Source organism: Chlorocebus sabaeus, chromosome 18 (assembly GCF_047675955.1).
Source record: "Chlorocebus sabaeus isolate Y175 chromosome 18, mChlSab1.0.hap1, whole genome shotgun sequence".
Taxonomy (NCBI): Eukaryota; Metazoa; Chordata; class Mammalia; order Primates; family Cercopithecidae; genus Chlorocebus; species Chlorocebus sabaeus.
Window position 1 is genome coordinate 55,868,687 of NC_132921.1, and position 21,996 is coordinate 55,890,682.

At 38.2% G+C, this 21,996-nt stretch overlaps 1 protein-coding gene across 2 annotated transcripts in view; it reads left to right on the forward strand.

Annotated features, from left to right (window-relative positions):
- The window catches only part of CHST9 (carbohydrate sulfotransferase 9), a 290,634-nt gene that overhangs the window by 142,412 nt on the left and 126,226 nt on the right, over positions 1 to 21,996 (forward strand). For both annotated transcript variants that reach the window (XM_007974385.3, XM_073006412.1), the window contains one exon: positions 14,020 to 14,061. In XM_007974385.3, coding sequence (XP_007972576.1) covers positions 14,020 to 14,061 — 42 coding nt within the window. The remainder of the gene's footprint in view (positions 1 to 14,019; positions 14,062 to 21,996) is intronic.

A 21,996-nucleotide genomic window follows, 5' to 3' on the forward strand; every position in this document is an offset into this window, starting at 1 on the left:
AAAAAAAAAAATTAAATGACCTGAAAGATGGATTTAATCATCTCTTGTTTTTAAATAACATTATTATTATTATTATTAGTGACAAAAATAAGCCAACAGGTGCCTCCGATCAGCTTGCATTGTTTGTCTTTTTGGTTTTGTTTTGTTTTTGAGACAGGGTCTCACGCTGCACTCAGTTGCTCAGGCTGGAATCCAGTGGCACAATCACAGCTCACTGCAGCTTAGATGTCTTGGGCTCAAGTAATCCTCTTGCCTCAGCCTCCTGAGTAGCAAGGACACACAGGCGTGCGTCACCACACCCAGCTATTTTTTTTATTATTATTATGTTTTAGTAGAGACGAGGTCTCACTATGTTGCCCAGGATGATCTTGAACTCCTGGGCTCCAGCAATCCTCCTGCCTCAGCCTCCCAAAGTGCTGAGATTATAGGCGTGAGCCATCATGCCCAGGCATTTATTTGTCTTTTCAGAGACTACTGAGTTTTGTCCAGTATGAACACAATAGGAGCTAGTTCAGTGTAAGCTGGGCATCATACCCTTTCCACTAGTAAATTATCAAATGCATTATTATTACTCAAGAGAAAATGTCAAAGGAAGATCTCTTTTCTGGGTGAACAGTAACAGGTTTGGCTATGAAGATGGCAGATATGAGGGACCACTCAGTTCATATTGCTGAAAAAAATGTAAACGCCAAGGCTAAGATGTGAGCAATTGAGATTTTTAAAAACCATTTGACTTCAGAATTTATATAAGCAATATACTACGTGACACAATAATCAATAAATACTCATTGATTAAGGACCTCTCTAAACAAATGTGCCCAATAAGCATATAGATGTTTTTCACAGCAGTGATGTAAGAAGACTTGAAGACAAAATTTAGTTCAGAGCGTTTTCAACCAACAAAAATATAGCCACTGTTTAGCAACTCCCCACTTCCCCCTTCCTGCAGCCCCTGATAAGTTCTAGAGATTCACTGGACAGCATCATACCTACAGTTCATGATACTGTATCATACATGTAAAGTCTGTTTAAAGGGCGGTTCTCATGTTGTGTTCTTACCATAAAATAAAATTTAAAAAAATAATAGTCTCTTTCTATCTAGCAGGAGCGATTGGCTCATTGCAGGTATAAGCACACTAAAAAGGTAACTAAAATGTCAAAAATCATGTTGTGGCCCAGTTCTTGGTCCCAGGCACTTAGAGATTTAGAATATACTGGTCTTAGGCAGATAGGAAGTTTTCATGTTGCTTGGCTTTGCCTGAAGTAGGGAGAAATATGATCTTAAGGAATGAAGCTTTTCAGCTTTTCAGTGTGTTTGAAAAATTATCTTAACAAAATGTTGGAAAACAAAAACAAAACACAGCACCTGTGCCTCTGTATTTCCTTCTATAGAAACCCTGTAATGTAATTCTAGGTTACATTATTTAACTCTAGGTTACATTGTATTCCCAGAGGTCTAGTTGGATTGCCACATCAGTTTGTGTCTTCTGGACAGTTTAGACAAGCAAGAGATATTAGTTTCTTTTTTTAATTGTCCATCCTTCTTTCTTTCCTGAAACTGGAGATAGAAAGGTGGAAGTCCAGTTATCCTCAGCCTTGAGACTTACCTATGAAGCAGGACTCTTGCTTCTTCCATGTCCCATGGGAAGAGCTGATGCACCTTGCTCTCTTTTTTAAAAATTTATTTATTTATTTATTTTTATTATTATTATACTTTAAGTTCTAGGGTACATGTGCACAACGTGCAGGTTTGTTACATATGTATACATGTGCCATGTTGGTGTGCTGCACCCATTAACTTGTTATTTACATTAGGTATATCTCCTAATGCTATCCCTCCCCCCTCCCCCCTCTTCACAATAGGTCCTGGTGTGTGATGTTCCCCTTCCTGTGTCCAAGTGATCTCATTGTTCAATTCCCACCTATAAGTGAGAACATGTGGTATTTGGTTTTCTGTTCTTGCAATAGTTTGCTGAGAATGATGCTTTCCAGCTGCATCCATGTCCCTACAAAGGACACGAACTCATCCTTTTCTATGGCTGCATAGTATTCCGTGGTATATATGACCTTGCTGTCTTTTCACCAACCTGAATCATTCAGTGTCTGTATTTGTTCTGCATTCAAAATATCATATGTACCGTTACACTCGGAAAATGGATGTGTACTTTTCAATTTGGCACATGAATATATATATATATATATATATATATATATATATATATAAATATTTTTATTTTTTTCCAAATTTATTGAGGTAAAATTGACAAAATTATATATAGTTAAAGTGTACAATTTGATGTTTTGATATATGCATACATTGTTAAATAATCACCATTATCACACTAATTAACGTATCTGTCACCTCACATAATTACTTTTTGCACGTGTGTGTGTTGAGAACACTTATGATCTACCCTCAGCAAATTTTAAATTTTACAACACAGTATTGTCAACTACAGTCACCATGCTCTACATTGTACCTCTAGAACACAGGAAGGGGAACATCACACACTGGGGCCTATTGTGGGGAGGGGGGAGAAGAGAGGAATAGCATTGGGAGATATACTCAATGTAAATAACGAGTTAATGGGTGCAGCACACCAACATGGCACATGTATGCATATGTAACAAACCTGCACGTTGTGCACATGCACCCTAGAACTTAAAGTATAATAGTAATACAAAAATAAATAAATAAATAAATAAAATTATGAACTCATAATTATATCTATGAGTTCAACAATTTTAGATTCTACATATAACTGAGATTATATAGAATTTGTCTTTCTGCCTCTGGCTTATTTTACTGAGCATAGTGTCCTCCAAGTCCATCCATGTCATCACAAATGGCAGGATTTTCTTCTTTTTTTGAGGCTATATAATATTCTATTATGTGTGCATTATATGTAATGCATTATATATTATATGTGCACATATATAATACATATACATATATAAAATGTATATATGTGCACACGTAAACAATGGAATATACACACAACCCCCTCACATCTTCTTTATCCATTTATCTGTTGGTAGACATTTAGGTTGTTTCCATATCCTGGCTATTTTGAATAATGCTGCAATTATATAAGAAATGCATACAACCTAATAGCAAAAAAAACCCAGCAAAAACCATGATTTAAAAATGGGCAAAGATCCTGAATAGGCATTGCTCAAAAGAATGCATACAAATGGCCAATAGGTATATGAAAATGTATTCAACATCACTAATCATCAGGGAAATGCAAATCAAAACCATAATGGCATATTAGCTCACACTTATCAGAATGGCTATCATCAAAAAGAGAAAAGATCACAAGTGTTGGCAAGGATGTGGAGAAAAGGGAATCCTAATACACTGTTGGTGATCATGTAAATTAGTACATCCATTGTAGAAAACCATATGGAAATTCCTTAAAAAATTAAAAATGAGCTACTTTATCGTCCAGCAATCCCATTTCTGGGTATATATAGCCAAAAGACTTGAATTCAGCATCTCAAAGAGATATATTAAACTGTTTTTCTCTAACTTTAAATAACCTGCCTCAGTAGGCCTATATTTTTCTATTTTAAGAAGCAAAGCTTTCAACTTTTTCAACTTTCAACTTTTTTAATTAAAAAAGAACACACACATTCATCAGTCTATGGTAATTATCCCATCAGAAGAGATAAAATTAAATTCTGGGGAGTCATACACGGGTATCACATGAGCCAGAATGGGAAAGGAAGACTTCTCTGAGGAGGAGGCATTTGAGCTAAATCCTGAGTGATATGAAGGAACCAGCCTTGAGCAGATCTGAGAGAAGACTGCAAAGGCCCTGAGGCAGGGCAAGCTTGGGGGGTTGAGGAAGAAGAAAGTTGGTGTGGCTGGAGCATGGTGAGCAAGGGTGAACGTGTGGCAGCATGCAGCTTACATGGGGCCTTATAGACTGTGGAAAACAGTTTGGGTTTTATGATAATTGCATTGAGAAAAAAATAAACACTGGAGAATTTTAAGCCAGGTAATGAGATTTTTTTAAGCTCTCTGATACAGGTGGGATTTTAGAAAAAAAGTGGAGATGGGGAGCCCTTTTAAGAAAGCTGTTAAAGTAAACCAGGAGAAAAATGAAGTGGCCGAGACCAAGGTGGTTTCAGTAGAAATAATGAGATGCTGTCAGATTTAGGAAGGATTTTAGAAGTAAAACTGACAGCACATGCTGATAGAGTGGATGTGGAAGGATGCGAAAACAGAGATAAAGGAGGACTCCAGGTTTAAGGTGAGAACAAGCTGGTGAATAATACTATTAGCTGCGATATGGCAGACACGAGAGGATCCATTTGGGGGGCTGAGGATAAAAGGAGATTTCTATTTTATTTATCTTAAATTTGAAATGACTGTTACCTACCAAAGCAATGATGTTTCTTGGATATCTATAGCAATTATCTAGGTTAGAAACAGGGAAGCAACAGTGGGGATGGGGAAGTGGGTGGATTTGAGAAATGTTTGAAGAAGGAATGAACAGCACCTGGTTATCGATGACATGTAAGCAATGGAGGAATGCAAGAGGAATTCTAAGGCCCCTGATTTGAGTGACTGAGAGGTGGCACAGGAGCCAGAGCATGTTTGGAAGGGAGGAGGAGGACTTCATATTTAGATAGGCTCTGTTTGATGCTCATGGAAAACCTGAGGCCATGTGCTCTGGGCACATTCTTATTTGAGCTCAGGTAAGAAATACAGTTCAGAAATTTAGGAGTCACCAGTGTTAACATAGTTGTCATTAGAGCCAACAAAATGAATGAGATTACCCAGAAAAGGCCCATAGCACAAAAAAACAAAAAGAGACTTTATTTCAGATCAAAAGAAAAAGTTTGATGTGTGTCATGCTGGTGAGCAAAGTAATCTTGAAAATGAGAGAAAGAGAAGGGAGGCAATGGCGCAAACATCCTTCCAAATCAGAGGCATTATTTTATCAGAAGTAGCTCCTCTTCAGCCAGGACCTGCAACAAGGAAATATTGGATATAAGTGCAAGTCTCACATCCAAAGAGCAAAACCTGCAACCACAGAGCAGGATGATAAAGAACTCAGAAATTGAGACTTTGATCTTGAACTGTGTGTGTGAAAAGGGTGGGATAAAGGATGGATCACTGTATATCCAGATGATTATTTGGGTTGGGTGACTGTCTTCCAGACAGTTGAGGACAGCAGATGACAAACTGGAAGTAATAGGTACAAACCACGGTGACAGGGACTGATAGCAAGGGTGCTGGGCTATTCAAAGAAACCTCATTCTGACTCCAAGATTAGTGAACACTCACTGCCCAACAGCTGCCTTTCTGGAATAATAGAAGGTCTGTGTCTGGGAGGAATTCTGGAGATTACATGGTGCTAATTTTTAATTTCACAAATGAATTGAATAAAGCCCTGGGACATTAATTTGTTAAAAGTCACACACCTGCTTTCAGGTAACGTGTGCAATGATAGTGGAGGCATTCCTGTTATACTCTGATACTGTTTATGGAGCTATTTTCAAAGGCTATGAAACTAATTTTAAATATGCCTTTGGTATGTTGCAAAGCTGTAGCTACTCCTGGCGGAAGTCGGGTGTAAAGGGTGCAGGCTCTTGTTTCCAGCTACCCAAACTAGAATCCTTGCTTGGTCCCTTATGAGTCCTATGACCTTCACCTTTCTCATCTTATATGTAAAATGGAGATAATAATCTTTTTATCTCATAGAGTTTTAATAAGGATTAAGTGAGATAGTATCTGCCAAGCCCTTGCCTACTGTCTACCTGGTAGTATGCTCTCAATGCATGTTAGCAATTTTTTGTTGCTTTTGGTAATTACTTAATATCACTTGGCTCTGTCTTTTAGCAGCTCAGCTGAAAATATCAATAACAAACCCCAAGGTGTGTTGTTCTGGCACAGAGTGTGCATAAAACAAATATTTGTTGAGCAAGTGACAAAAGAAGGAAGAAAAGAAGGAAGAAAGGGAAGGAGGGAGGCTGTACTGTTCAAAGATCTTTCTTCATTATCTGGCCCACATTCTGAAATGTGGAAATGTATCGGGTATTTTTATTAGTAGTATTACTCTTTTTCTGATCTATGAAATACGCAGTCAGCACTTTCGTCAGAGTAGAGGAAAGATCAAGAAGAAAGGTGTATGTCTGTGTGTTTTGAGCCCAGAGACACTGTCAGGGGTTTGCTATTGTTTCTAGTGCTAAACTCCATCCCTGGACCTCTAAGGCTGCACATACAGGGTGTTTCTGTGTGCTAGTCACAGGCTACAGCGCACAGAGACAAAGAGCCTTCCCTTAAGGAGCTTGCATGTGCTAGAGACAAGTGGCACAAAAGGATTTATAGAGCAACAGAAGCTTCAATAGATCGTATGGTGTAAAGGTTAGAAGCACAAACTCTATGGCCAGAGCACCAAGGTTTGGATCCAGCACTTGGTAAATCTGTGACCTAGACATGTTATTGACCTGCCTGAGCCACATTTTCTCCTGTAAAGTAGGGACAGTGATGACGCATGCCTGGTGAGGTTAAGAGCAGATGAGTTCAAGTATATACAAAGGGCTTGGCCTGGCATGCTGCTCGTGCCTGTGCTGTTGCCTTCCTCCCAATGAGCGATGCCTGCTGTAGTTCAGAGGACGGCCACTCTGAAACTGAGAGGAGAAACCATCTTAGATCTTGAAGAAGCTATATGAATTTTTCAAACAGAAGGGTGAGGGTTGTTTCACGCTTGGGATTGGAAGTAGCCTATTCAGGGGACTTTCAGAATTTGTAGAGGAGAATTCTGAGTTACACAGGGAAGCAGAGATTATATTTAATGCAGTTATACTGGATCCTGTAACAGTGAAAGGAAAAGCAAGGTTTCTGGAGAGGAGTTTAGCATAGGAAAAACAATTTGTAAAACAATTCATTGGATAAATTAAGATGAAAATGGAAGCTAAGGCCAGGGATACCAGCTTGGAGAGAGTTGTAATAGTCTAGACTTTGATGTGCTAAGGGCCTTGGCCAGAATGCTGCAGTGTTTAAAAGCTAAAAGGAATGATTATGAGATATAGAAAGAAAGAATCAAAGGGTGGCTGGAAGCAAGTGTTGAGGAGAGGAGACGGTGGGGGGAGATGTCAAAGCTGCATGCCTGAATGGCAGGAAGAAGTGTCCATATCATAGACACTTGTGCAAGTTCAGAGGGGTGGGTGGTTTGGGGAAAAGGATTACAATTCATTTAGGTCCAGCTGCAGTTGATGCAACAATGGGACACTGATGCGGAAGCTAGAATTTGAAGAAGCAGAATTGAAGTTCAGGAGAGGTCAAAGCAAAGATTGTATAAACATTTGGAACTGAATCAAGTACAGGTGAGAGTGAAATAATTGAGAGAGAGAATAGTATGGCAAGATTAAGGCAGACTGCCATGCCAGCCAGTAAGCTCACCATACTTGGGGAACTATTGTGAGAATTACATGAGGTAACACATACGAGAACACTTCTAGGATGGGGGTGGGGTGGACTACTAAATACAGTGTAAACAGGAAAACCTTGATGATTGCATGATAATGAAGAGATTGTTTGCTTGCTTGTTTGTTTTTGCCCTATTTCCTAGAATCTCAAGGCTGAAGTGGACATTAAAGCATTGTATAGGTGAAGGTGAGGGAATGAGGGCTCAGAGAAGCTGAATGAATGGGTTTCCCATGAGATGGCTGAAGGATCAGGCCTGTGCTCAGGCCCTCCACCCCCTTTCAGTGCTATTCTCACTTTAGAGGCTGCCTCTTGAGCCAGTCCTGTCTCTCAGACGCTCCCCGAATAGGATTCGATTTGCACTCTATTTTATACAAAGCGTGCTCTAAAGTGCTGGATTCTCCAGCACAGGGGCCTGGCACACGGACAAGTACACCCGGCAGCCAGCAGTGCACAGGAAGCTGCCTCCGCACAGGTGCGGCTTTATGCAGGGCGTCCTGAAAAGAAGCACTTATTTCAGCCACTGACCTTGCATCTCCCCGTCTTTTAAATTTGTGTTTCCTTTTAGTTAATTAATTAATTTTACAATCTTTAAATCATGAAATAAGCCATCTACTCTTTACTTGTTTACTCATGTTAATCAAATAATTAATCCATGACTTGTAATCTCCTTCCAAAAAGATATTCAAATTTTATAAAAAGAAAGTTTTTAATCTCAACCACAATACAGCCACATCATGGCAATAATTAATTTTATAACCAGATCAGTTAAAAACTAAACAGCTATTTTTGAAAGTCCGTAAAAGTGATGTCCCATGTACAAACATTTTGAACAATTTAACATAATTTTATTGAAGGGATAGCCATTTGAGAGCTTGACCTTTTTATGAATTCCTAGTGAAGTCATAGAAATCTGAGTACCTTTTAAATTTTCTTCTTGAAGGAAACAACTTGGGAAGTGCCAAGGAAAGAAATGGAGAGAGCATTTAACATAAACTGAAATCACTAATACTTAATGGGAAAACATAATATTCTATTCTGAGGCATTTTAAAACAGCTACTACAAAATCATCCTTTCTAGGGGACCAGGAAGTTCTTCAAAACTGGTGCTTAAATCGTATTACCTAAAGAAGGACTTGATGGAGATAGAACCTGTAAAGGCCAAAGATTAGAAGAAGGTGTATGATGAGATTCAGGTTACAATCAGCCCTTTATGTATGTTGGTTTCTGCATCCATGGATACCACCAAACATGGATTTAAAATATTTGGGGGAAAAAGCATGGTTGCATCTGTACTCAATAACTGCAGACTCTTTTCTTGTCATTGTTTTGTAAACAATACAGTATCACAACTATGTACATAGCGTCTACATGGTATTAGGTATTATAAATACTCCAGAGAGGATCTGAAGTATGTGGCAGAATGTGCATAGGTGATATGCACATATTGTATATCAAGGACTTGAGCATTCACAGGTTTTCGTGTTTGCAGGGTGCCCCAGAACCAATCCATCACAGATACCAAGGGACAACTGTACTTCCTTTGAATTGCTATTTTTGGTCACAAATTTCCTTAAGCTTTATCCCACCCTTGGTTCCCCAGGGGACCACTGAGTCATGGGTTCTTCTGTGTTGTTACTGTTTGCTGGAGAGACCCGATGCCCTTTCAACATTTCTTCAATTTTAGAGTTAGAAAAACCAGTTCTACTAGCAAAATCTGTATGCTAAAACCTCTTTTGTTTTGAACCAGTGAGGTACGAAGTCAAGAAATACATGGATGGACTCAAGGAAAACAGAATCACAGTGCTCTTCTCTTGTAAGAATAGTCTTTTTTCTAAGTCTGTTTCATCACTTTGTGGTTTCTTCTATCTTCTTTCGCTCTGTTCTCCTGCTGACCAGGAGAACTGTCTTGAGCCCCCTTTCTGGTCTGCAGCAGCACACCCAGCCCACCACAGTCATCTCTGTCCTAAGGCATAATGGCAGGCAGCAAAAGAATTCTAGACTCGGCGGCCAAATTCAGGCGTCAAATTCTAGTTCCACGATTAGTTTTGCAATCTGGGGTAGGACACCTAAACCCATTCTCTCCCTCCTTGTCCTTCCATTTTAAACTTTTTAATAATTTTATCAAAGTAATGCATTTTATCAAATGCATACATAGGTAACGTATAAAATACAATAGAAGTTACTTTTACTGGCCTCTTAAGTGATTTGCCTGATTAAGCAACTCTCTCCATTCCCTCAATATATCCTACCGACTGATGCTGATAGCCAGCTCAGGACCGGATGCCCTCTAGCCCTCCAGTAAACTCCTGATCCCTCCTGTGAAGATGTATGTGGACCGAGAGTCAGTGGTGTTTGTCCCCAGATCTGCTGTGCCAGTTTTACTCATTCATATAATTATTCAATGATAATTATGTAACCAGTGACATGTGGGTGTGTAAAAGAGAATTGCTATTTCTATTAAAATGTTTTGTAAAGACTCAATAAAGTTGAGTTACTAAAAATGAAAGGCTATAGGTCAGGTGCAGTGGCTCACACCTGTAATCCCAGCACTTTGGGAGGCTGAGGCGGGAGGATCACGAGGTCAAGAGTTCAAGACTAGCCTGACCAACATGGTGAAAATCCATCTCTACTAAAAATACAAAAATTAACTGGGACATAGTGGCACAAGCCTGTAATCCCAGATACTCAGGAGGCTGAGGCAGGAGAATCGCTTGAACCGAGAGGCGGAGGTTGCAGTGGGCGGAGGTTGCAGTGAGCCGAGATGATGCTACTGCACTCCTGCCTGGGCGACAGAGCAAGACTCTGCCTCAAAAAAATACAAAATAAAATAAAATAAAGGCTATAGAATTATATGTGAGCAAGATAGTGGTAAAATATTGGGTAAAAACTTAAATCTAAAAGGATTCGGCTTTGTGCCTTTTTCAATCTAATGAAGCAGAAACTGAGAAATATAGATGATGATTATGGGCGTAGTTTATGGAAGAAAATGCAGAACTGGAAATATGTGGCTATATTCTATATGTGGAAATCCCGGCAGTATTTCCAGGGGATTCTTATGATACTAAATTAGATAAGGTTCATGTAACACACTTAGCAGCATGCCTGATATTTAATAAGCATTCAATCATGTTAGCTGTTATTGTGGTTATTATTCATTTAATAATTGCACATCCAGGCAATTTTAAAAGAAAAGATGAAACAAAAGGCAAGGTGAGACCAAATCAATATTTCAAAAGAAAATATTGGGATAACCTTTTAAACCCAGCGACCAAAGGACCTAAACTTCACTGTGATGATTTTTTTCTTTGCATCCAAATATCCATGTGTAAAATTAAGAGGATATTGATTATCAAATATCTACAACGTTTAGCTGGAAAAACAAATCCTGGTTCATTATTGAAAATAAGGCCTTGGCATTCCAAATTTAACCCTATTTCAATTTTAACAACAAACTGCCACAGAGCCTTAGGAAGCTCTCTAACCTTTTCCTATCCTTGTATTCTCAGTTAGATAAGGATGATGACAAACAACTAAATTAATTTATCACATGTCCAGAAGAATTATTTTGAATTCTTTGAGAAAAGTACACTGTGGTTGTATTTGTGTTCTCTCACTTGAGTGTGAGCTCTGCCTGGCTCAGTGCTGTGTGAGGCTCTAACCCTCAGGATAAGGATCAGTGAAATGCTAATTTTTTTAAAAATTAAATTTTCGTCAAAGCTCTAGACCTAGTCACTTATGACGATGTTTGTGCCGAGTTTCAACAGGTAAAACATGCTTCACCACAAAAAACAACAATGATCATAATAAGTTATGGGATGAAAGGGAAAGATCCTATTTTATTCGATTATCTGTACGACTAAATTAAGTTTTAATTCTTTTTCAATCTTGTAAAGGCAATATAAGAACAGATATACTGGATGTGAGGTTTAAACTCATTAATTTTAGTGGCTCTGGCCAAACCCAATTAATTTCTGTTTGTGAAGCAATCCCCATTGTTGGGGTTTCAAGTTATTTTCACAGTTGATCGTGGAAGAACATGCATAGCTATTCAGTACATGATCTTGTAGCTAGTCAGTCAGTCTATATTGATTGTGTGGACTAAGCCCAACATCCTACATATTTATTACATACAAATATAGAGAAAAATAACAATGATTTAAAAGATATAGTTAAAGCCTTTAAAGAGCTATATACTCTATTACTATTACTGAGAGGTGGGAGAGGATACTTTTCCTTAGGAGACAATTCAAAAGATAAAAAATAAATTGTATTTATTTCCCTGTCATTTAATCGATCCTTAAACAAATAACTCTTTCAAAAATTTAGGTTAATTCAATATATATGCATAAGACTAAACTAGGCTCAGAGAAGTTAAAAAGAGGAACCAGACTGGATCATCCCAGCGTTCAATGAATTTGCTATAGTTGGGGAGAAAGGCATTCATCTAACTAGTATACTTCCATCCATGATGTGTGGAGGGACAAACTAGACCAGGGAAGAATTACCAGTACCTGAGTGTACTCTCATTGTAATGCCCTAATATCAGGTTTCCAGACATCCTTAAGAAATTGCCAGATTTGCACAACCTTCATATTGGAGCCATCATGGAGATGGAGGAAAGAGCCTGTCATGTCCACAGTTTTTAAGGAAATGACTTGATTGTTATAAGTCAGATAGCTTAAAAGCAATGTCTGATGAGAACAATCTCTCATACAGTCAATAAGCAACTTACCAGAATACTGTAGGATATAAAGAAGCAGACACACGTGACTTTTTGAATAACCAGCTTTTCCACAGCAATTTAACTTTCTTCCTTGATTCAGTGACAGCCTACATAAATAATGATAATATGCTAGATAAAATCAATTTTGTATGGAGGAAGATTTTGAGTTCTAGTCTAAACAATATTATTATCACCAAGCCATGACAGTGTGACCTTACCTTAATCATGCTACCATTACCTGGGTGAACAGGTAAATATAGAGTTGCAATTACCATAAAGTGGGTGGGAGCAATGCATTATATATCCAGGTCCAGCCCCTGGGGATCAGTTGTACTGAAGGACTTGTAACTTACTGATGAGCTATATGACTCATAAATACCTGCCTCCAAAATGCAAATATTACTAAATCAAGTAGAATGGACAGTACCTTACACCAGGAAGTTCATAACAAGACAGTTGAAAATGCCTTTGGAGATATGCTTTAAATCATTCTAAAAACAGAATAGCATATCATTGATGCAAGTGTAAACTGGTATTTTTTTGGCACACGTGAAATTTGCAAAAAAAATAATTTAAAAGACAAGTGCCAATAAGATTTTTATTTCAATTAGGGTTAGCAAAGCAACATTATAAATGAATCACACTGAGACTAGGTGATTTAAGTGGGGCAGGCTAGCAGGATGGACGATTAATCCTACCGTTTCTTAAGCCACACCATCCTTTAGTACTTAGTCACGTTTTAGTCAACATATTTTGAAAGATTTTTTTTAAAAGGCATGCAGAGAGCAAAACATTACATACATATTTATAAAATATAGAATAGAATATATATTAATATATAATATATAAGTAAATGTATTATATAATATATATTTGATTATATATATTATATAAAATATATGGTATGACATAAGTATATATGTTATGTTGTATTATATATACATATATATAAAATGTCTTTTAAGGAAAGAAATGGAACCGTATTAACCCAAAAAGCCAAAACTAAGTAGTCATATAATTACATTCTTACTGCTCTGTAAGATTGTTCTCAGAAGGAGCTGAGGCTCTCCTCTCCCCATAGGTGACTGAGCAAGAAGAAATACACTATGTTACAATAGACCAACTTCATATGGCAGAAAGAGGCCCTTTGTAATCACCATGAAAAATCACTGGTTCAAGGAAAACCTTAAGATTTTCTTTCTTACAGCTGTTTACTACAGAATAAACTATCATTAGTTCTGGATAATTTAAATATCCATGGGGTTGCTTGCCTCAGAGCCCTCTTCTTTTGTCCTAGCTTTCCGTTCATTTACTCTTCCACGCTTCCCGAACTAAGGCATCCAATAGTGGGCCACTAATACTCAATGCCAGGAGCTGCACATGACATCTCTATCTCAGTTTCACCCGAAGACATCGAGCCCAAGTACTCAATTTTAGACAACGATTTTATTAATAAGTGAAAATATTATTGTATATTAGCACATTGATCTGTGATGGGGTGGAATGCTGAGAATCAAAGGAAATTGTCTTCCTTGTGATGGTCATTTTCCAACGCTCCCCAGCCCCCAGTCCCTAGCTCTATTTCCCTGCCACAGAGAGCACAGGCTTAAAGCCCAGACTTTTCCATAGCAAATTTTCATGGTAATGCCAGGTTTCCTAATAAGTGACACCAAGCTTAATCAGGCCAGAAACACAGAGGATGACACATTTATTTCATGACCCTCTCCTTTCCCATGATTTTCCTTGTTACAAATAAAATATTAGAGACTTTGAGGCATCTTTGTATAGAAAGTTTTATAAATGTCTTTGGATGTGATGGTAATATGTGAATTTCTTTCCTCTTCTTTTTCAGGATGGGGACCAATGAAGTACTTGCGGCCTGCACCCAGAATCAGTGAGTAACTTCCTCATAGTGTTTGAGTCTTGGGTAGTTATAGGTAAGCAGAGCAACAACTAGAATATCTGAAAACCTCAGAGTGTTGCTTTTAAGCACCTGTTCTGGTGATGATAGCCATCCCTAGAAAGCACAGCCTCGGCGGCATCGTTGGAGGCATAAAGTCTTGGAGGGTGGGGAGAAAAGCAAGCAAACCATGACCCTTGTCCTCAAGGGATTTACAAAGGAAACCAAAGGCTCTGAAGACTGATTTCAGTTACACATAGGTTGGTGTTTACCTTATTTGAAAAAGTTTACATGTTTTTCTATTTTTCTTTTAGAAGTATTTAACACTTTCCTCGCAAATTGCACTGTAGTCTATTTTTTTAAATGTCGTCCTCTATGAATAGAGTAAAACCTCATTAATTCAGATATTGCCAATACACAATTCTTGACAATTTGATGTAGACTAAGCTGAAATTTAGCTTTGAATTGTCTGCAAGGAATGGATTTGCTAAGTGAAATGGAATATTTGTAACCCACGTAAAAAGAATACATTGTTTTCACAGCCTTAGTATACAGTGGTCTTTAGGCAAAAAGATTCAGCTGTAAAATGAGGATTATTAAGGTCATGAAGTAGATGTTCCCTTAGACTTTATTAGCAGGTAATAGTATTGAAAGTAATAAAACAATGTTGCTTTCAATAAATTCTGACTTCCATAATTCAGGCTAGATCTTCCTCTCCTCCTTTCCATACTAATTATTTTAATCTAATGAGGTTTACTATTGTGTAATATGTAAATGAAAGCATTTAGTAATAGAAGATTATCAATTCCTATTATCTTAAAAATTTATAAATATAAATTCTAATTTTGGGATGCATGTCTGTAATACTGATCACCTAGATGACAGTAGTGTGTTTACTTTACAAGAAAAATAATGTATTATTCCATTTTCTGTTTCATGATCTCACATGGCAGGTAAAATTTTTTTTTCATTTAAACCTCAGCATTTTTGCAAAGCAAGCAAGTCAGATTCCTGGGGCAATAGCAAAGATTTGAGGTGAGGGAAAAAAACAAAATCAGACTATGCCCTCCTAGGGGTATGTTGAAACATTGGAGTAGTAACTAAATCACCATGCATCCATTTATTCCTTTATTCATTCAACAAACACTTAGCCAAGGGCCATGCTTATTGCATCAAGGGATATAGAGATAAATAAAATTCCCTTTTTGTCTTCATTGTACTGGTAGCCCATAAGTTGAGACAGAGATAGAGACAAATGATTTTCTCATATGATAAGCAATGCGTTATCCCAAAAAACAAAGTACTTTGGGAATGCACAGAATACACCGTTAAATGTAACAGGAAGAGTTGGGGAAATATTCAGTAACAGTTATCATACTTGAACTGATTCTTAAAGAATGAATAGAATTTCTTCAAGAAGAGAAAGGGAAGTACAGCATTTCATGCGGTACAAGCAAAAGCATGGAGACATCAAAGCACATGTACTGCCTGAGTAAAACCACATATCCTTAGAGTTAGTTGTATAGAGCTGAGGGAATGTGGGAGTAGTGTATGGTCTATACATAAAAGTATATTACCAAGAAAAGATACCCTTTAAGTGGTCAAAAACAACAAGTGGAGTTTAGAGAGAGAAAGATTTGAGAGTCAGTTGCATAGAGAGTTGAAATGTGAAGAAATGGAAATAAATAAGATCATTCAAGGGCACGGGAGAGAACTTTTAGGAACACAGAATAGAATCAACTTCTTCCTGAGACAGGAGAAAAGGAAGAGCAGGGAAAAAAACTAAGATAAGTTTAAAGATGGATATAAAGAAATTTGAGGGAGTTTATGCCTGAAAGCTTCCATTTTCTTGCCACTATACTGTGAATAAGCATGGGATGCAGAATAGGAGAACACAAGTTCGAAACTCAATTCAGCCACCCACGAACAACGCGACATGGGTAGGTCACATAACCACTCTAAAATTTCCATTTTACCATCTGTGAAATGGAGATAATAATAACATGCAATCCATAGGTCAGAGAACCTCATAACACATGCGGAGGCACTTTATAAATTATAGTGCTCTTGGCCAGAACACATGCTGGGTGACCTCACTGAGCTCTTGTTTATAAAACAGGGACAAGCTGGGCATGGGCACATGTGCCTGTCATCCCAGCTACTCAGGAGGCTGAAGTAGGGGGATTGCTTGAGGCCAAGAGTTCAAGATTGTAGTGTGTAATGATTATTTTACCTGTAAACAGCCACTGCTGTCCACTCCGTGCAACACAGTGAGACCCTATCTCTAAAAAATCAAATAAAATAAGGATAACAGCACATAGCTTACACGGGCTACTAAGAGCATTAAAGATAAGGTATCCACCATGTGTGCTCTGTAGAAGGGAACCACTGCGTTACTGTCTTCTGTGAGTAAGAGCTTGTCTCTGGGGAAAGAGGGAAAAAATCTGCAATGGGGAAACAAGACAAGAAAGAGACATGGAAAAATATTTTTGAACAGAATTAAAAGCCTATCCTGAAAACATGAGTTTGCAGGTACAGTCACACTTATGTACTCTGGAGCAATCAAAATGAATGAGTTGATGGTCTGGAGCTGGGGTAGATCAAAGCAGGTATACTAGTGGCTGAGAGCAAGTGCCATCGAGGGGACAATTGGAAATGCTGGCCAATGCACATCTCAGAAGTTTAGAGGCCCTGTTCTCTGGCCTCAGCATTTTGACAGAATGGCACCTTTCTATTCAGAGTCCTCAGCCTGTGATCCTATGACTTGTTGTTGTCAAGTAAGTGAGTGGCTTATGCAAAGGACTGAGCCGCCAGATGTCTCCAAGGTTATACGCTGTCACCGTCAGCTAACCTCCATCCCTGATGCTACTGATCAGATTTAGGACAGTGGCCAGCCAGACCCCTGCCTGACCCTCCTACCTTCTCACCTCCCACCCTTGTCTCACATCCCAACTGAAGCCTATTCCCAGCCTCCCCTTCCACTTGAACTTTCATTCTTCCCTAGCACATAAGGTAGTAAAAAAGCTGAACTTTCATTCTTGAACTTTCATTCTTCCCTAGCACATAAGGTAGTAAAAAAGCTGTCCACCTCCTCTGAAATAGAAAGGTGAAGTTTCAGTCAACTATTAATAAAAAGGAGCCAGAATGCAAGCTACCTGCCCCTCACACCTTTAGCACCAAGTCTAAACCTCATTCCAGAATTTGCTGGTTGCAACAGGCAAGATTGCACTTCCTCCCATACTTGGAAGTGAGTTATCTCACCATCCACTAGGAAAATGTTCAGTGTCCTCTTAAAATGTTTAGTGAGCCTTGGGGACCCCAAGAGAGAGCTGCCAAGATCTATCTTGATAGTTACTAAACTTACCTCTGAGAGAGATTTGAACTGTTAGAGCTTTCATCCTCAATTTGCCAAATGGCAGTAATAAAGGAAATATAGGCTATATCTTGCACATTATTGACTCCTATTTTAATTAATGTAAGACACATTCCTCATTTGGGAGCATGGTTGATTCACTCAGCCAATGGTTATTCATTAAGTATACCAAATGCAAGGTGCTAGCTCCTAGTCAAGGTCTTTGGAGATAATGAATATAAACATCTCTCATGAATAATATTTGAAACATCCAGAAAAACCCATCCAATTAGACAAAATTCCAGGCTCCTGTGAAAAGGCAACTCCAAAGACTCATTAGGGGTTGAGAAACCCAGAGCATTTTCTTCTCTCTTCTCAGCCTTGGCTTCCAAAGCCCACACTTCTGTGACTACCAACACGAATCACATGAAATTCACCTCCAAGCACCTTGCCTCCTGTCCATTTCTTTCAGTCCACTGTGGTAACCTGCTAATGTGGAGATTGCCCCATGACACATTAACACCCCCAACCCCACAGGTGGGCCTTCCCTACACAGCATGAACCACACTAAAGTGAAGCCCTGCCTTTCCCAGGGTGGGAGGCACCAAGTACTGTGTCTGCTAATATGGTTTCAGACAGGGTGCTCTCTCCCATTCCACAAATGCACATCAGTCCTTTCTCCAAGGTGCTTTAATCTCCTAGTGTCATGCCAGCCAGCCCCCACCACACCCCCGCCCAGTGCCCTCTACAACTCCCTTTTTTTTTTCTGCCTGGTTTGTATGCGGTCTTCATTCTAGACCTGCTCAAGAAAGCAACTTATCTCTCATTAAACACAAATGCAAAGACAAACATCTATTCATTTTATTTCTTTGACCCTAATTACACGTTCCTTCTATTTCCTCCTGTAATCAACATGCCTCCCATTTCTGGGTTCTTTGTGGATGTTCTCTTTTACTCTGTTTCTATCCTTTATATATCTCACAGATTTTAGCAACACTTGGAATATAGTCTTTTAGTTTATTTCTTAGAAGAACACAAGACTCACATCCATGCAGTGGCAAAGCCAACATTAGGGAGAGGTGTGCAGTGGCATGTCATTAACATGTTTCTCTCTCTCTTTTTTTTTTTTTTTTTGCCATGTAGTGAAACAGTGTTCAATTTGGACCAGTTCTGTGAGTCCTTGACAGCAAGAATATAGCCCAGGCTAGCATCTCCGATTTGGAGATCTTGATAAATTTCAAAGCAGAATCTAAAACTTGACTCTTCTGATTCTGACTCCTATATGTCCCTAGGCCTCCACTTACAGGGACTGAAAGAAAATACTTTTCCTCTATTTTGTAAGTGGAGAGTAATTCAGAATCATTTCTTATGGTCATTGAACTGAGAAATGTTCCTTGGAATTTCATGAAGAATATCTTGAGGCAGGGTTTATGTACCAGCAAAAGGATACACATATTCAAGGGTAATACCTTTTTACATATTGATAGCATACTCTCTCCCAGAGTAGAGGGCTGCTTTTGTGCCAAACTGCAGTGCCATGTGATTTTAAAGCTAGAGTTAATCCTCACAGGCTACTGTGGGTCCACAAACTGGCACTTGGTGCTCTAGAGCTTTGCATTTGGTAAGCATGTTCTCCTGGGCACGGGTCCTGAAATGGGCTATTGTTTACCTGTACTCAGTGTCTTTGTCCTCATTTGGCAAAGGGAGGGAGGTACATCATATTCACAAGCGCTGCAGATTGCAGAGATACAGTTCCCAAACTTACGTCAAGACTCCAGCCCCACACAGGGCATGACTCAGGGTATTTTCTGGGGCACATATTGCTAGGCCCTCTGCACTCAGTTTCTCTGGGGAATGAGACAAATTGAGAAGAAGGTGCTGCGGTGTTAGAATCAAGGGTGGGGTTGTCATGAAGGATAGAGGGTAAAGAGGGCTGGTACCCATCTCATAAGTGTCTGTATCTGGCAGGCCCACTCTCCTGCTCTCCTGCTTGCCCGGGGGCATGTTTCCCACTGTCAGCCTGAACGTTCTTTTCTGTAAATCCAGGATTACCAAAGTTGGTAGGAAAGGATAGTTAGAGACTTTTCTGCAGCCTTCCTAAGCTTTTGTGAGAATTAAGCCTTACAAATCTTATAAGAATTGATGAACATGATGATATTTTTTAAAATTCAGTATAAATCTTCAGATTTGTAGCCTAACAATCTCAGCTGAAAAGGCCTTATCTAGCTGGGGAAAGAAAAAGTACTGTTTGCCAGCCTCATCTACTGTCAGACCAAGCCTCAATTTTCCAACAGTTTGTACATTCTGCACACACTGGGGCTGTCCTTCTCACATGCATAAAAATAAACTGTGAAGTTGTTGGTTTTTTTTTTTTTTCTTTTGTAAGGGAAAAGGCTGTATATGATTATTCTTGTATGAAAATAATTAGCAAAGAAAAAGTGGCACCCTGCAGTTAATTTAGCTATTCTCTTAAATATTTTCCTGGTACCTGAATTACATGAACATAATATTTTAATAAGCTGGTCTGCAAGTATTTTTCTCCTTTTCATTGAGGTTCGGAGTAATCTAAAGGGTCAAGGTTTTCAATCTTTTTCTCTTGCGTTAAAATGATCTGTCATTTCCATCGTGACAACACCCAAAAGTCAATTTTTGGGGCCTTGTTAAAGTGCCCCATAGAATAATTCAGTGGTGATGGAGATGGAGCTCTTCTCAAAGTGTAACTACTCCCCTTGCTGGCATAGTGTGGCAATGACATTCATCTCTGAAAATTTAATCTTGATTCTGGACAAGGCTTTTTGGTTTCGGTTTTTGTGATTCTTCATGTTTTTGAACTTCACAATAAATTGAGGCTTAATCTAAGGAAACTGATACTTGATAAACTAAGTTGTTAAATTTATAAAATACCAGAATTCTAAAAATGTTTCACAATGCCTAGAAAGTAGGGAAATATTCCAAATAATGATCAGTAATGCAATTTAAAAAAAAATAACAGAATCTCTTAATTTTAAAATTGTTGTATAATTTACAATAAAATGCACAAATCGGAAGTATCCTCTCAATCCAATAAGTTTTGAGAATTGTATACACCTGTATACCAGCCACCCAAAATAAGATATTGAATCTCACACCCTAAATAGTTTTCTCTTTGCCCTTTCCAGTCAATTCCAATTCAAAACCTCATCACCTACCTCCCTACCCTTCTTCTACCTTCTCCCTACTTCCCAGGAAACCACTTCCTATGTATTTCACCATAGTTTACTTTGGCCTATTCTTGGACTTAATATAAATGGAATCACACAGCATGTACTTTGCAAAGGCCCCTTTCGCATGCCATATTTTTGAGATTGTTGCATATATCAGTCATTCCTTCCTTTTTTATTGATGTGTGATATTCCACTGTATGACTACATTACAGATTACTCATCCATTATTTTGTTTTTGACATTTTGATTGTTTCTAGTTTGGGGCTATTATGAATAGGACTGCTATGGACATTTTTGTCCTGTTTGTGTTTATGTTTGTGAATATGATCTGTTTGTGAATATGATGTTCTTTGACTTATGACGGGGTTATGGCCCAAGAAGCCCATTATAAGTCAAAAATAACATATGTTGAAAATGTATTTAATACCCCGATAAACTCATAATAATGTCAAAAAAATCATAAGTTGAACATTGTTAAGTCCAGATGCTCCTTGACCTACAATGGAGTTATGTCCCAATAAACTCATGGTAAAGTCAAAAATCCTAAGTTGAACTATCATAAATCAAGGATTGCATATATATGTTTTTATTCCTGTTGAATAAATACCAAGGAGTAAAGTTGCTAGACCATAGGTAAATGTCAGTTGGGAGTTTGTAAGAAACTCCCAACCAGCAATGTTGAAAGTTCCACCTTCTCCTCATCTTCATCAACCGTGAGTGCGAAATGGTGTCACTTGTGGATTTAATATGCGTATCTCTGGTGGCAAGTGATGTTGATTATCTTTTTATGTACTTGTGCCTGTTTGTATATTTTCTTTTTACAAAATCCCTGTTCAAGTTTTTTTCTCATTTTTATTGGATTGTTTGTCATTGATTCTAGGAGTTTTTCATATATTCTGGCTGGCATTCCTTTGTCAGACACATCTATTATGAATATTTTCCCAGTTTGTGTATTGGCCTATTTACTTCAGTAAAGGTGCCTTTTGATGAGCAAAAAAATTAAATTTTCATAAAGAAAAATAAGTTATTTTTCTCTATATGGCAAATAATTTTTAGTATCTTGTCTAAAAAATTTTACCCCAAGTTTACCCCAAGTTTGTGAAGGTATTCTGCTATAACTCAAAAAGTGGTGATAGCAACTTATAAAATTGGGAATAATATTAAGGAGAGTTTGCAGGTAGACAAAGAGGCATGTTTACAATGACTAAAACACATGGATGTCGCTACACTTTCATAAATTTGTGATTAACCATTAATTTTCCAATGTCTCCTTGGTTATTCTCTCTTTTCTGAGAAATATAAAGTAGAAATAGAAATTTGAGTGTTCTGAAAATTGTCAGGCTTGAAGTACTAAAAAAAACTCAATGTGAGATT